Source organism: Entelurus aequoreus, linkage group LG12, assembly GCF_033978785.1.
Source record: "Entelurus aequoreus isolate RoL-2023_Sb linkage group LG12, RoL_Eaeq_v1.1, whole genome shotgun sequence".
NCBI classification, from domain to species: domain Eukaryota; kingdom Metazoa; phylum Chordata; class Actinopteri; order Syngnathiformes; family Syngnathidae; genus Entelurus; species Entelurus aequoreus.
Genome location: NC_084742.1, coordinates 6,425,999 through 6,442,885, shown reverse-complemented (window position 1 = coordinate 6,442,885; position 16,887 = coordinate 6,425,999). Strand labels below are relative to the sequence as shown.

At 39.0% G+C, this 16,887-nt stretch overlaps 1 protein-coding gene across 1 annotated transcript in view; it reads left to right on the top strand.

Moving 5' to 3' along the window:
- LOC133662585 (plexin-A4-like) overlaps positions 1 to 16,887 on the top strand; it is a 230,196-nt gene that overhangs the window by 12,346 nt on the left and 200,963 nt on the right. Inside the window, exon 2 of the mRNA XM_062066700.1 lies at positions 16,087 to 16,269. Coding sequence (XP_061922684.1) covers positions 16,087 to 16,269 — 183 coding nt within the window. The remainder of the gene's footprint in view (positions 1 to 16,086; positions 16,270 to 16,887) is intronic.

The following is a 16,887-nucleotide window of genomic DNA, read 5'->3' as shown; positions in this document are numbered from 1 at the left end:
TTTTGTTTGTTTGATATTGTCATTACTGCTACAAGTGGTAAAAAAGTGTATTGCAACAGAGTACCGCTGCGGCCCATACCCAACAATGGGTAAGAAACACTGAACGAGAGCATACTTATTGTGAAATTAGGTTTCGACCTTAAACTGGAAGTATGTTCGCAAATTAGCGATTCACGCTAATAACCATTCCTTTCTGAAACTCAGGTTTGTGTATGCGTGTGTTTCTGTGTGTATTTCCGATCATACACACAGTGATGGGCAAGCTACTTGGAAAATGTAGTAAGCTAAGCTACAAGTTACTCTCGATTAAATGTAGCTAAACAACAGGGGAAGCTATCCCCAGAGAATTGTAGCAAGCTACACTACAAGCTACATGGCAAAAGTAGCTTGCTACATTATATAAATATATGACTTAATGTACATATTTCTACCAAACAAGAGAAAAAATGCTCAGTTTAAATGTTTATAATCAAAGTTTATTTATATAGCCCTTAATCACGAGTGTCTCAAAGGGCTGCACAAGCCACAACGACATCCTCGGCTCAGATCCCACATCAGGGCAAGAAAAAACTAAACCCAATGGGATACAATGATAAACCTTGGAAGGGACCGCAGATGTGGGGGACGCCCCTGGGCGACCGGTGCAATGGATTCCGAGTGGATATGGTTAATAATGTGAGAGTCCAGAAAATAGTTGGGCCAGCACCGGATCATCTTTAATGGAGACAAGTCAGCAGCGCAGAGACATCACCAACTGATGCACATATGAATGAATTGATTAACGTGAACCCCGACTTAAACAAGTTTAAAAACTTATTCGGGTGTTACCATTTAGTGGTCAATTGTATGGAATATGTACTGTACTGTGCAATCTACTAATAAAAGTTTCAATCAATCAATCAATCAAAGATGAGTGGTCCACCACCCTGACTGAACAGCTTGCGGTTCAACTGTGGTCATCCGATAACCTCTCCACGCACCTCCCTTTTCTAGCAAAGATTATGAGTCTTTCTTCACCTCAACGGGATTATAACAATATTCTATCAGTCGACATCCTAATGACAGCAGACATTGTACAGCACAGGTCACCAAACTTTTTAAAACTGAGAGCTACTTCATGGGTACTGAGTCATACGACGGGCTAACAGTTTCATACGCTCTTCTGAAACAACACATTTGCTCAGTTTGCCCTTAATCAGTGGCGGGCCGTGCGTTTCTCACCTAGGCCTTCAGTGATGTCCGACTTCAATGATTACCTCTCAAAATACCATAATTGATGTCTCCACATGACCATTGCTGGAGAAATACTATACAGAAACACATTTATGTACTACTGGGCATTGAATCACCACCAACAGTGTACATAACGGGTTATTTTCTGGCGTATTTAAAAATCAATAAACCCGCATCAGCAATTAAATCATATCTTATGCCGTACTGTCAAAATTAAAGTTGCAAAAAACATATTAAACGTGAAAAAATTAAGAAATAAAATACCTCAACTCACAATTTGTAGAACCCTTCCGGAGTTGGCTGACATCGTCTCACAAGATGTAGTTTCTCTTTAAATATCCTTCTTGAAAATGGCCTTGCAAATATATGTGTTGTCTTGTTTCATCATAAAAGATGCAGACGAGGCGTGTTGGCTGAGTTCTTAAAGTTTACTCCACAGCGTGCTCATCAAAAACATCCAGGCATGTCTAAACGCGGCTACTGCGCATGCTCTTCACTATGCTGGGTAGGGGGAAATGGAGTTCTTATGTTACCTAGCTCATAACATCACTATATATATCTGCCTTAGGCCAGCTAGAAGGCCTTGCTGACAACAACTCGTGATCTGATTGGCTATCGCAACTGTCTGTCAACTGTATGTGCCCGTTCACTTACAGCGCACAGACACCCGCATTGTTGATTCTGAAGGCTTCGGGCAGATTTGGTACAGCATGGCAACAAAGCTAGCTGAATTCTGATTGGATAAAAACTCTATAGCCTAAAAACAACAGTGCTGGAAGGAGCATATGTTATGAAGAGAATATGAATACTTTTAGATATTTAGGGAAAGTAAATAAAAAAATACTTTTGTCTTTAATTATGGACATGATTTGTGGTTATGTTAGGCCGGCAGAGAAGGCCTTGCTGACCCTGACGGCACACCACTGCCTTGAATTATACATTATTATTAATGATTAACAATACTCATCGATATGAAGACACTGATTACGTTAATGATTTCTCACAATTATCAATAATGACAACAAGGTGGGAAATATATCAATATTCAGATGTTGCAACGTTATTAATCCCAGTAATGGTTACATTTTCAGATGATCGTTACTATATTTCGTAGGAAAAATGTCACATTTTCACTAGCCACTAACAAACCCTTTCAACAAACCATGTTGCACCATGTTTCAAAAAGTAATCAATTATGTAATGTTAAAGAAAAATAAACTTACACATTGACCAAATCTACGGCATTTTTAACAACATTATAACTTGCATGTCATGTACACACTTTTAAATTGAACACAATTCTTCAATATTTGAATTAAAATGTTCCATGGCACTGCCATTTTGCTACTGACAACATCTGGTATCTGTTGCTTTGTTAGTGTACTTTATATTATATTATATTATATTACCTCGTCATCATTTGGGATGTGCGATTCCTGGTTGGATGACCCGCTCTATCTTGTCTCTGATTGGCTTGTCCCTAATGTTTTTCCCTTATCCTAACCCAGGGGTCGGCAACCCAAAACGTTGAAAGAGCCATACTGGACCAAAAATGCAAAAAACTAATCTGTCTGGAGCCGCACAAAATAAAAAGCCGTATATAAGTCTTATAATGAAGGCAACAAATGACGTAAGTGTCTATATTAGCAATAATAGCCTACTATCAACATGACTATGCATCCTCTGCTGAAGCAAATCTTCGTTGACAGAAATGTTGAAATGTAATATTTATTCTACACATTTTTACAACATTAGAAACCATTAGTAAATCAGAGGCTACTCAGAAGGTGAGATAACTCCTTGAAATGACTGGCTTTTAATGGCCAAAGGTATAGATGTGTGTGTCCACGTTAAAGGAAACGGCAGGATGTCTTCTTTTCATAGATTTATTACAATCTTTGGCAAGCTAGGTAATGTTTGCTGTGGTCTGGAACAACATGGCACACAAACAACTATCAGAAATGCAGCCAACATTACGTACAGATAATGTGTCATAAGACATGCAAGTAAAGGATATTAAAGGCCTACTGAAACCCACTACTACCGACCACGCAGTCTGATAGTTTATATATCAATGATGAAATCTTAACATTATAACACATGCCAATACGGCCGGGTTAACTCATAAAGTGACATTTTAAATTTGCCGCTAAACTTCCGGTTCGAAACGCCTCTGAGGATGACGTATGCGCGTGACGTAAACCGGCGAACACGGGTATGCCTTCCACATTGAAGCCAATACGAAAAAGCTCTGTTTTCATTTCATAATTCCACAGTATTCTGGACATCTGTGTTCGTGAATCTGTTGCAATCATGTTCATTGCATTATGGAGAAGGAAGCCGAGCAAGCAAAGAAGAAAGTTGTCGGTGCGAAATGGACGTATTTTTCGAACGTAGTCAGCCACAACAGTACACAGCCGGCGCTTCTTTGTTTACATTCCCGAAAGATGCAGTCAAGATGGAAGAACTCGGATAACAGAGACTCTAACCAGGAGGACTTTTGACTTGGATACACAGACGCCTGTAGAGAACTGGGACAACACAGACTCTTACCAGGATTACTTTGATTTGGATGACAAAGACGCAGACGTGCTACTGTGAGTATGCAGCTTTGGCTTTTTTTTGCGTATGTACGTAACTTTTTCAAAATATATAAGCTTTATGAACCTTGGGTTAGGTGAACGGTCTTTTGGGCTGAGTGATTGTGTGTGTTGATCATGTGTTTGAATTGTATTGGCGTGTTCTATGGAGCTAGGAGCTAGCAGAGGAGCTAGGAGCTAGCATAACACGTACCGTACCGTACGTGCGCGTCACGTACGTAACTTTTTAAAAATATATAAGCTTTATGAACCTTGGGTTAGGTGAACGGTCTTTTGGGCTGAGTGATTGTGTGTGTTGATCAGGTGTTTGAATTGTATTGGCGTGTTCTATGGAGCTAGGAGCTAGCAGAGGAGCTAGGAGCTAGCATAACAAACACGCAGGTGTTTTTATGCAGGATTAATTTGTGGCATATTAAATATAAGCCTGGTTGTGTTGTGGCTAATAGAGTATATATATGTCTTGTGTTTATTTACTGTTGTAGTCATTCCCAGCTGAATATCAGGTCACCCCCGGCTCTCACAGCATCTTCCCTATCTGAATAGCTTCAACTCCCCACTAGTCCTTCACTTGCACTTTACTCATCCACAAATCTTTCATCCTCGCTCAAATTAATGGGGAAATTGTCGCTTTCTCGGTCCGAATCTCTCTCACTTCATGCGGCCATCATTGTAAACAATAGGGAACTTTGCGTATATGTTCAACTGACTACGTCACGCTACTTCCGGTAGGTGCAAGCCTTTTTTTTTATCAGATACCAAAAGTTGCAATCTTTATCGTCGTTGTTCTATACTAAATCCTTTCAGCAAAAATATGGCAATATCGCGAAATGATCAAGTATGACACATAGAATAGATCTGCTATCCCCGTTTAAATAAAAAAAATTCATTTCAGTAGGCCTTTAAATGAGGGCAGGACGGTGGAGCAGGGGTTAGTGCATTTGCCTCACAATACAAAGGTCTTGAGTAGTCCTGAGTTCAATCCCGGGCTCGGGATCTTTCAGTGTGGAGGTTGCATGTTCTCCCTGTGACTGCGTGGGTTCCCTCCTGGTACTCCGGCTTCCTGAGGGCGGCACGGTGGCACAGGGGTTACTGCATGTGTCAGCAGACTAATTAGGAGCCTTTGTTTGTTTAATTACTACTAAAAGACAAGTTGTCTTGTATGTTCACTATTTTATTTAAGGACTAAATTGCAATAATAAACATATGTTTAATGTACCCTAAGATTTTTTTGGTCAAAATAAAGCCAATAATGCTATTTTATTGTGGTCCCCTTTAGAAAAGTACCGAAAATATCGAAATAATTTTGGTACCGGGACAGCAAAAAATATATATATTTCACAACTCTTGTCTTGGCGTACTATCATAAAATATCACATAATAATCATAATTGTTCAGGACATCGCTCTGTCAATCTCTCCGACAAGTCAGCAATTTAACCTGGCAGGTGATATAGTGTCTAAGTACGCACTTTCACCCAGCAGGAAGCTTTAATAAGGAGCGCTTAGACCTGTTAGTGTGGAATCCTTTCAGAGTGGGCAATCGTCATCAAATTTGTAAAGTGTTGAATCGTTGGAAAAGGGACACGATGAGATTCCTTTGGAGGCTGTAAGAGTTTAAGCAGGAACATGAAATGAAATTTCCTGCTCGCTTTAATAAATGTCATTAACTTGGCACACCGGCGGCCGAGGGAACGCAGCCCTCGCCACAGATTAGCACGTACATCAGAGAGCGTTTCCTTTTCAGCCGCCGCTAATCGCTCCTTCTTTCTCACCGCGCTGAGTCTGCTGACCCACACCCCCCCACACCCCCCACACCCCCCTGCACGGTCCAGAAGAGCGCTTGCTTTGTGCCGGCGCTGGCAGGCGCACACGAGCCGAAAGATGGATACGGCCTCCGAGAGTGACCTGATTGTGCCTCGCTGCCTGGCGCCGCTCCAAATATAGTGTTGACGCCTCGCTCGCTCTCTGTGGGGAGGAAGTGTGTGATTCTTTACGTTTGTTGCTGCGCTGGCTTGTTGGACCGGGCAAGAGGTGGGCCACGGCACGCCATCGTTGGCGTGTACATACCAAAGACTATAAAAATGGGAGCCATTACCTCCCTGCTTGGCACTCAGCATCAAGGGTTGGAATTGGGGGTTAAATCACCAAAAGTGATTCCCGGGCGCGGCCACCGCTGCTGCCCACTGCTCCCCTCACCTCCCAGGGGGCGATCAAGGGGGTCAAATGCAGAGAATAATTTCGCCACACCTAGTGTGTGTGTGACTATCATGGCTACTTTATCTTTAACATGTCCGCAATATGCACGCTGGCTGAGGAAGGTCACAACAATTGCAAAACACCACAACGCAAAAACATGAAGACACAACTCGACAACATGAAGACACAACACGGCAACATGAAGACACAACACGACAACATAAAGACACAACACGACGACATAAAGACGCGACACAACAACATAAAACACGACAACATAAAGACACAACACGACAACATAAAGACACAACACGACAACATAAAGATAGAACACATAGACACAACACAACAACATAAAGACACAACACAACGACATAAAGATAGAACACAAAGGCACAACGCGACAACATAAAGACACAACACAACGACGTAAAGATACAACACAAAGGCACAACACAACAACATAAAGACACAACACAACATCAAAAAGATAGAACACAAAGGCACAACACAACAACATAAAGACACAACACAACAACATAAAGACGCAACACGACAACATAAAGATACAACACAGACGCACAACACAACAACATAAAGACACAACACAACAGCATAAAGACACATTGAAACAGCATAAAGACACAACACGACAACATAAAAACACAACACAACACCATAAAGATACAACACAAAGGCACAACACAACAACATAAAGACACAACACAACAACATAAAGACACAACAACATGAAGACACAACACGACAACATGTAAACACAACACGACAACATAAACACACAACACAACAACATAAGGATACAACACAAAGGCACAACACAACAACATAAATACACAACATGACAACAAAGACACGACACAACAACATAAAGACGCAACACAACAACATAAAGACGCGCACAACAACATAAAGACACAACATAAAGACATAACACAAAGGCACAACACAAAGGCACAGCACAACAACATAAATACACAACATGACAACCAAGACACAACACAACAACATAAAGATGCAACACAACAACATAAAGACACGCACAACAACATAAAGACACAACATAAAGACATAACACAAAGGCACAACACAACAACATAAACACACACCACAACAACATAAAGATACAACACAAAGGCACAACACAGCAACATAAATACACAACACGACAACAAAGACACAACACAACAACATAAAGACGCAGCACAACAACATAAAGACATAACACAAAGGCACAACACAACAACATAAAGACACAACACAACAACATAAAGACACAACACAACAACATAAAGACACAATACAGCAACATAAAGATACAACACAAAGGCACAACACAACAACATAAAGACACAACACGCCAACAAAGACACGACACAACAACATAAAGACACAACACGACAACACAATAGCATAAAGACACAACACAACAACATACAGACACACCACAACAACATAAAGACACAACACAACAACATAAAGACACAACACGACAACACAACAACATAAAGACACAACACAACAACATACAGACACAACACAACAACATAAAGACACAACACAACAACATAAAGACACATATTGGTCCGATATCATCACAAAAACAAGTATGTGATGATATGTGCGTGCATGTCAAATGTGAGATATAATGTGCGATACAAGGAGTCCTGCAGTGTGTTTACTTGTGCAAAGCTGGACAGTCAGTTAACATCTAAATGTCCTTCAATAAGTACACAAGGTTAGTCTTTTCTTCTATTTTAGTCAAGTCATTTACAAAAGGTAAACATGGTAGGCTATAGGGTACTAGAAGCTAGCAGCTACACAACAGATAAGCACACAGTAGCACACAAGCTAGACATACGTAATAAGTGTTTTTCATTTAACAATATTGCGGTCTAAAACAGCACATTTGTCAATATAAACATGTATCAAATAATTATAGTTGTATATTACTGACACATACAAAATCTCAAAGGCAGAAGTGGCTCTTTAGCGCCGCCCCAGTGGCTCCCTGGAGCTTTTTCAAAAATGTATGTAAATGGGAAAAAATAAAAAAATAAAATTAATATGGTTTCTGTAGGAGGACAAACATAACACAAACCTTCCTAATTGTCAGAAATCCCACTGTTTACATTAAACATGCTTCACTCATGAGAGTATTTGGCCATTTTGTCCTGATTTCAGAAGTCCTTGAACGCACCATAGTTTGTTTGCATGTACAACATTTCCTTGATGCTGCCACAGAAAGACGTGTTTTATGCCACTCCTTCTTTGTCTCATTTTGTCCATCAAACGTCTTATGCCGTGCGTGAATCCACAAAGGTGAGCTTTGTTGATGTTATTGACTTGTGTGGAGAGCTAATCAGACATATTTGGTCACTGCATGACTGCAAGCTAATCGATGCTAACATGCTATTTATGCTAGCTGTATGTACACAATGCATCATTATGCCTCGTTTTTTTTAGGTATATTTGAGCTCATTGTATTTGTAGTTTCCGTTTCCTTCAACTTGAACACACACCATTCTAAGCCAGTAATTTCCGGGAGTTATCACACCCTCTGAAAAGCCTCCGTTTTGGTAACGTTTTCCAATGTTGTAAAAATGTGTAGAATAAATATTACATTTCAACATTTCTGTCAACAAAGATTTGTGTCAGCCTGCGACACATAGTCATTTTTATCGTAGTCTAATGTAGCTAATAAAAAACACATCGTGTGTTGTCTTCATTACAACACGTACATAAGACTTTTAAAGTAATTTTGATAATAGGCTTTTGTAGCTAATATAAACACTTACGTCATGTGTTGCCTTCATTATAACACTTATATAAGACTTTTAAAGTAATTTTGATAGTAGGCTATTGTAGCTAATATAAACACCTACGTCATGTGTTGTCTTCATTATAACACTTATTTAAGACTTTTTAAAGCCTTTTTGATAGTAGGCTATTGTAGCTAATATAGACACTTACATCATGTGTTGCCTTCATTGTAACACTTATATAAGACTTTTAAAGTAATTTTGATAGTAGGCTATTGTAGCTAATATAAACACCTACGTCATGTGTTGTCTTCATTATAACACTTATATAAGACTTTTTAAAGTAATTTTGATAGTAGGCTATTGTAGCTAATATAGACACTTACCTCATGTGTTGCCTTCATCATAACACTTATATAAGACTTTTAAAGTAATTTTGATAGTAGGCTATTGTAGCTAATATAAACACCTACGTCATGTGTTGTCTTCATTATAACACTTATATAAGACTTTTTAAAGTAATTTTGATAGTAGGCTATTGTAGCTAATATAGACACTTACCTCATGTGTTGCCTTCATTATAACACTTATATGAGACTTTTAAAGTCATTTTGATAGTAGGCTATTGTAGCTAATATAAACACCTACGTCATGTGTTGTCTTCATTATAACACTTATATAAGACTTTTTAAAGTAATTTTGATAGTAGGCTATTGTAGCTAATATAGACACTTACCTCATGTGTTGTCTTCATTATAACACTTATATAAGACTTTTTAAAGTAATTTTGATAGTAGGCTATTGTAGCTAATATAGACACTTACCTCATGTGTTGCCTTCATTGTAACACTTATAAAAGACTTTTAAAGTAATTTTGATAGTAGGCTATTGTAGCTAATATAAACACCTACGTCATGTGTGGTCTTCATTATAACACTTATATAAGACTTTTTAAAGCCTTTTTGATAGTAGGCTATTGTAGCTAATATAGACACTTACATCATGTGTTGCCTTCATTGTAACACTTATATAAGACTTTTAAAGTCATTTTGATAGTAGGCTATTGTAGCTAATATAAACACCTACGTCATGTGTTGCCTTCATTATAACACTTATATAAGACTTTTTAAAGTCATTTTGATAGTAGGCTATTGTAGCTAATATAAACACTTACGTCATTGTTGTCTTCATTATAACACTTATATAAGACTTTAAAGTCATTTTGATAGTAGGCTATTGTAGCTAATATAGACACTTACATCATGTGTTGCCTTCATTATAACACTTATATAAGACTTTTAAAGTCATTTTGATAATAGGCTATTGTAGCTAATATAAACACTTACGTCATGTGTTGTCTTCATTATCACACTTATATAAGACTTTTAAAGTAATTTGATAGTAGGCTATTGTAGCTTACATCATGTGTTGCCTTCATTTTAACACTTATATAAGGCTTTACATATTTTGCGGCTCCAGACAGATTTTTATTTTTTATTTTTGGTCCAATATGGCTCTTTCAACATTTTGGGTTGCCGACCCCTGGACTAAACAGACAGGAAGGTAAAAAGGTGCGAGAAAGAAAAGTTTGCAGTATTTTTTTTGTAGTGATCACCTTTGCTTCTTTGACAAAAAGACGTCGAGTTGTGATTGTTTGCAAAGAGAATGGCTGTCTGACCTGTCATGTCAATGGCAGCAAAGAAATCATTTTCACAAAAAAACAGTCTCTCTCAGCATCTTATTAGCACACGGTGTCAAGCTCTACATTGATATTATTTGCTATTCCAACGCGGGACGTCTGCGCTCGGCGTCGCGTTGTAATGAAAACGTGTCTGGCAGACTGAAAAGACTGACAGACAGGATTTCACCAGATTGCAACACACTGCAGGAGATGGCAGATGTGATTGGCAAGCGGCAGAAAATAATACGGCGCGGCCGGGGTCTGCGGGAAGTGATGAAAACACACACACACTCACCCTTGCGCACACCGATAATGTCAAGTGATTTATTCTGGATGATCAAAAACCACTTTAGCAGTCGCAGGAAAAATAATTGTTCTTGACAGGAATGTTTTTGTTGTCCTTTGCGGAAGCATTTAAATCCAAGAGCATGACGTAAGACTCGAGTTGGCCTTTGAAACGTCGTAAATACGTGCAAGTAGCAGTGTATTACAATGTGTACTTATGACAGGATTTTATTTTTGGGTAACACACATTGGGTGAGGGACAGGAAGTATAATCATCCATGCTCAGGAATACAAATGCAGTGCAGCCCAGATTTTGGCTGGTGATAGTGCCAAGGAGAATCCAGAACTTGAAACTGAAGATTCCTGTTGCTGGTAAAACTCAAATTCCGCCGGTACTTACGATTCACGTCCAAATCTCGTCAAATCCAACAGGTTGCACGTGACATCGCGTCCGGTTGCAGTCTCGGTGGCTAAACAAGCGTATTCATAACGGACTCTCTGCAGGTAATGTTGACAATTTCCACGCCAACAAAGCAAGCATGCCTGAGAGAAAACACTAAAAATGAAGGCTTCACATTTTAAGATAGCTCAATGCTAATTTACATTGGATATGCCATAGATGTGTTACTGATTAGCATTAGCGATTTCACATGGCGATGTCAACACCTTCGAAATTTGTAAATGAAAACTACAACTAAGATGCACTTTACAATCAAATACATTGTGTGTGATAAGTACAGTACTTCAATCAATCAATCAAAGTTTATTTCTATAGCCCTTAATCACGAGTGTTTCAAAGGGCTGCACAAGCCACAACGACATCCTCGGCTCAGATCCCACATCAGGGCGAGAAAAAACTCAAACCAATGGGATACAATGAGAAACCTTGGAGGGGACCGCAGATGTGGGGACCCCCACCCCCTAGCAACCGGTGCAATGGACGTCGAGTGGATCTAGTTAATAGTGTGAGAGGCCAGTCCATAGTGGGGCCAACAGTAGATCATCTTGAGTGGAGACAAGTAAGCAGCGCAGAGACGTCCCGAACTGATGCACAGATGAGTGGTCCACCCCGGGTCCCGACTTTGAACAGCTAGCGTGTCATCTGTGGTCACCTAATAACCTCTCCACACAGGAGAGGGGGGCAGAGCAGAAAAGAGACGGCAGATCAACTTGTCTAAAAGGGGGGTCTATTTAAAGGCTAGCATACAAAAATGAGTTTTAAGATGGGACTTACAGTATAAACACTTTGTAGGACTCAACAAAAGACAAGACTATCACATTCAACTTCATGACAAAGACTACTTTCTGACTACAGCAACATAAATTAATACATACTTGGAAATTATATTCAGACAGCACAGTTATCATTATCAGCTCACTGTTAGATATTCAATAAAAACATTGAGATATATACAGTATATTTTTTTTTAAATAACGTTTGTTACTACATGAACACACACACAAATATTGAAAATTGTTAGATTCCCAAGTACCAGCAATTGGTTAAAATGTGAAGGGAACTCATCTCTACTACAAAAAAAAAAAAAAGATTAATGCTACACTTTGGGCTATAAAGAACTTCCATTTCCTGAAGATTAAATATAATTCAAACTGTTGTTCTTGCATTTCTCTGCTAAATTATTAAATGATTAAATATTTTATTAAAATAACATCTAATACTTTGTAATATACATATTTTTTGGCAATTACTTATATATTATTTTCCATTTTTATGTTTAATTAAAAAAAAACAACATTGTAGCTGTTACCACAAAAGCTAAGTGTTTTATCAATCATCAATCAATCAAAGTTTATTTATACAACCTTAAATCACAAGTGTCTCAAAGGGCTGCACAAGCCCCTTTTTAAAGGGGATCTATTATGCAAAACCAACTTGTCTTACCTATTGGTACCTGTTTTGGTGTATTTAGGATATGCGTAAGTCCTGAAAATGTGTAAATCAAACCATTGAGGCCTTGTGGACATATATTTATAAAACAATCTTGCCTTCCTTCATACTTCCGCTAAACGAATGGAATTTGTTTTTACAATTGGTGTCGCCAGTGGAAATCTCCATATATGGTCAAAATTTACACAAAGTACTTTGCGCGAGTCCGCCATTGTAGTCTGCATTGTAGTCAATAAGCTCCTTTTTCTCTATCCTCTTGTTGGTTCCTACATGCACATTCACTTTGTGCTGTTGCCATTTCTAATGAAAAATAGTGTATAGTTCTAACGTATATCTGACAGTAGATTCCAAATGGAAGCGCTAAAAACTACATGGCTGACACAGAGAAGACACAGTTGAAGTGGAGACACGTAAAAAAGACAACCCAAAAAACTGTGCATCCTGAAAAGTGGGTCAGAAAGCGGCTTGAAGATGGTCTGTAAAATATAATCTATGCAACATTTTGAGCAAAAAACCACAACAGTAGACCACAAGAAAGTGTTTTAAATGTAGAAAAAATAATAATACTCTGACCCATTTAAAATAAATGTTATCTGTTGAAACTGCTTTGTTTTGGAAGGCCAAGCAAAACTGATTTCAATTTATTTCAGTGGTAGATGTTTATTTGAGATACAAGTGTTTTTAGTCATAGAACCAATTAGGCTGGTAAGTTGAGGTACGACGTTTTATGTCATTTTAATCTTTGTCTGTACCCAAACTAAACCACGAAGACCAAAATACATACTAAGCGTGATAATGTCCTACTGTCACACCAACTATAAGAACCGTTTACGTGACCGCCATTGTCCTTGCTCCTTTCTTACCCTTTGACCCCGTGACATCATCCTCGCCTAAACCTTAATACTGATCCTCATCGATCATTCATACCTCTTAAGCTTGTATCGAAGACTAAAGCTCACGGTGTCCCAGATAAACCGCGTTCCATTTATCTAATGAAAGCAGAACTATATATCTTCCATGACGTGAAAGGTTGCACTTGCATGTTGAGACGACACAGACCACTTAAGAGCATACAAGCAAACCAACACTTTTCTTTACTTCGCCAAGAATTAGTCGTGTCTACGAACCAAACACTGAGTTATTATTCTCATTTTGAAGCCCATAAGTCATTCTAACGTGCCGCTATGATGGGTATGCATCAAAGTGCGGGTGCGTGTCATATATCCTCTATTTGTGACCGAAGCACTCTTATGTTTTTAACTAGCCACTGCAAAAATACAAGTCAAAGATCCTCCATATCTGACGGAAGCACTTATCTGTTTTTGCACACATACTAGTCAAAAGAAGACATAAAAAAACTCTATACCACTTGGCTTCAATACTAATTACATTTGATTCATGTACATCTAAAGTGAACGTACGATGAAATTCATCTAAGTGATGAGTGATGAATTAATCATTGTTAGCATCATGTATTGATAGTGTTGTGTGTTAATTATGGTATGGGAATATACAGTGGTTGTTTATTTTGCCGACCGTAAAACAAAGTTAATTTTATTGTTTGCTAATTTGTTTTTTTGATGGTGAGCTACATATACATACACATACTGTACATTATTCATACATACATACATACATACATTTTTCATACATACTGTACATACTTTCATTATTCATACATACATACAGTACAGGCCAAAGGTTTAAATTTAAAGTTAAAGTACCAATGATTGTCACACACACACTAGGTGTGGTGAGATTATCCTCTGCATTTGACCCATCACCCTCACCCCCCTGGGAGGTGAGGGGAGCAGTGAGCAGCAGCGGTGGCTGCACCCGGGAATCATTCTGGTGATATAACCCCCAATTCCAACCCTTGATGCTGAGTGCCAAGCAGGGAGGTAATAGGTCCCATTTTTATAGTCTTTGGCATGACTCGGCCGGGGTTTGGACACACCTTCTCATTTCAATGCGTTTTCTTTACTTTCATGACTATTTACATTGTAGATTGTCACTGAAGGCATCAAAACTATGACACCTGTGAAGTGAAAACCATTCCAGGTGACTACCTTTTGAAGCTCATCGAGAGAATACCAAGAGTGTGCGAAGCAGTCATCAGAGCAAAGGGTGGCTATTTTGAAGAAACTGGAATATAAAACATGTTTTCAAATATTTCACCTTTTTTTGTTAAGTGCATAACTCCACATGTGTTCATTCATAGTTGTGATGCCTTCAGTGACAATCTACAATGTAAATAGTCATGAAAATAAAGAAAACACATTGAATGAGAAGGAGTGTCCAAACATACATACATACATTAGTCATATGTACATACAACACATACATACACACATATACAGTGCTTGGCGCTAAGATATAACAAACACTTATTTTCCACTTTGCCTTACTAAACTATTATTTTACCTTTTCATATGAACTTTGGTCATTATAAGGAATATAAACACATGATCATTGAACATATTGTATTGAACTGAATGGCTGTCAATAGAGTCGATTAGTTTTTTGTTCTTACCTGATTATTTATAGTAAATATACATCTTTAAATATCTTAGAAAATGTTAGTATTACATTATCTGTTAATATACAATTATAAAAGTACAGGGACTGCATTTGTGCTCGTTGTGTCCCTTAATGCTAACACTCAGGTTCCCATAACCAAATGTGTTTCTGGTCGCCAAGAGAATATTACAATAGTCACTATGGGCTGCAGTCAGCACCCAGTGTGTCACTATTAATATTGAAGAATGAAATATGGTCACAAACCAAGTATTCTTTATGGCCCTGATTTATGAGGTTATGGTGTCATATCTTAGCTGGAACTAAAACATGGCGGACTCATACAATGAAACTAGGAAAACATTACCATATATGGCCATATATCTGCTGACGTCACAATGGTTTTGTTTGGAACAATGTAAAATTGTTTTATTAATATTTCCACAATGCATTTACTGCACTTATGGGGACCCCGAATTCCTATAAAAAACAGGTACCAACAGGCAAGAAAAGTGGCTTTTTTCATAATATGACGCCTTTAATTGTTTAAACAATATTTCTCCGACTTGACTTTGCATTATCCCTCTTGCAATATTATGCCGCGTTGGCGTTTTTGTTGGGGAAATGGTGCCTGACGGGCACCGCCTCTGGCACTGCGGCAGTGCTCCAACCTCATCTGGTCACGCTGCAGCACACTTCTCACACTGTACCAGTCAAATAACGCCACACAGGTGCTTCAAATGTGTGATTTTTACTGTAAAAAAAAAAATCTGCAAAAATTCTCAACCTGAATTATTTCAGCCTGATGGGCATCTTGGATGTCTGCGTCTCAGTCACCTGGCAGTAAATCTGAGGAATAATTCATTCTTTTCTTCCTCTAACGCAGCTCTTGACCATCGACGACGACTTCTGCGGCCTGGACATGAACGCACCGCTGGGCGTGTCGGAGATGGTGCAAGGCAAGGCCCTCTTCTCGGACGCCAATGACAAAATGACCTCGGTGGTGGCCTACGTGTACAAGAACCACTCGCTGGTCTTCGTGGGCACCAAGAGCGGACGCGTGAAGAAGGTAAGCTGAGGCGGCGTGCTGCGTAAGGAGAGCGAGTGGTAGTAAAGGCGGATTGACTTTCAGGCCAACTTGCTGAGTCGGCTGTATTTGCTGCAGGAAGAGGTGCTGGAGAGAATTTGACTGTTTTGAGGAAGCGGGGGTGTGATGAAGAGAGTCCCTCAGGGGGGTTTTATTCCTGCAGTCAAACCGACAGTATCTGGTGTCTCTACATCCTCCACTACGTTACACACACACACTTACTGTACATCCCCTCTATCAAGACTTTCCTTCACTTTGGACTTAAATCCCGGCCCCCAAGGGGTGCCGATTGGTGCACGCGTCAGCATGTTGTAGAACTTGCTAGACCGCACGCATCAGCACCTTGCAGAACTGATCGGACTCTTATCTGTTCCCTCAGGCAAATTTACGGAAAACTGTTTTTTTTAAGTAAGCAACTGCATGACTTTGTATGGCGGGGATGACCAACTATACTGTGTCAAGGGCCACCAGGACATAGCATTAGCGTAACTTCACCAAATGGCTAACATAGTCGCCAAAACGGCAATAAACTCCTTAATTATTACTAAAACAAACTCTATTTGAAATGACAATTTTGCTGTTTTAAGGACCCATTAAAAA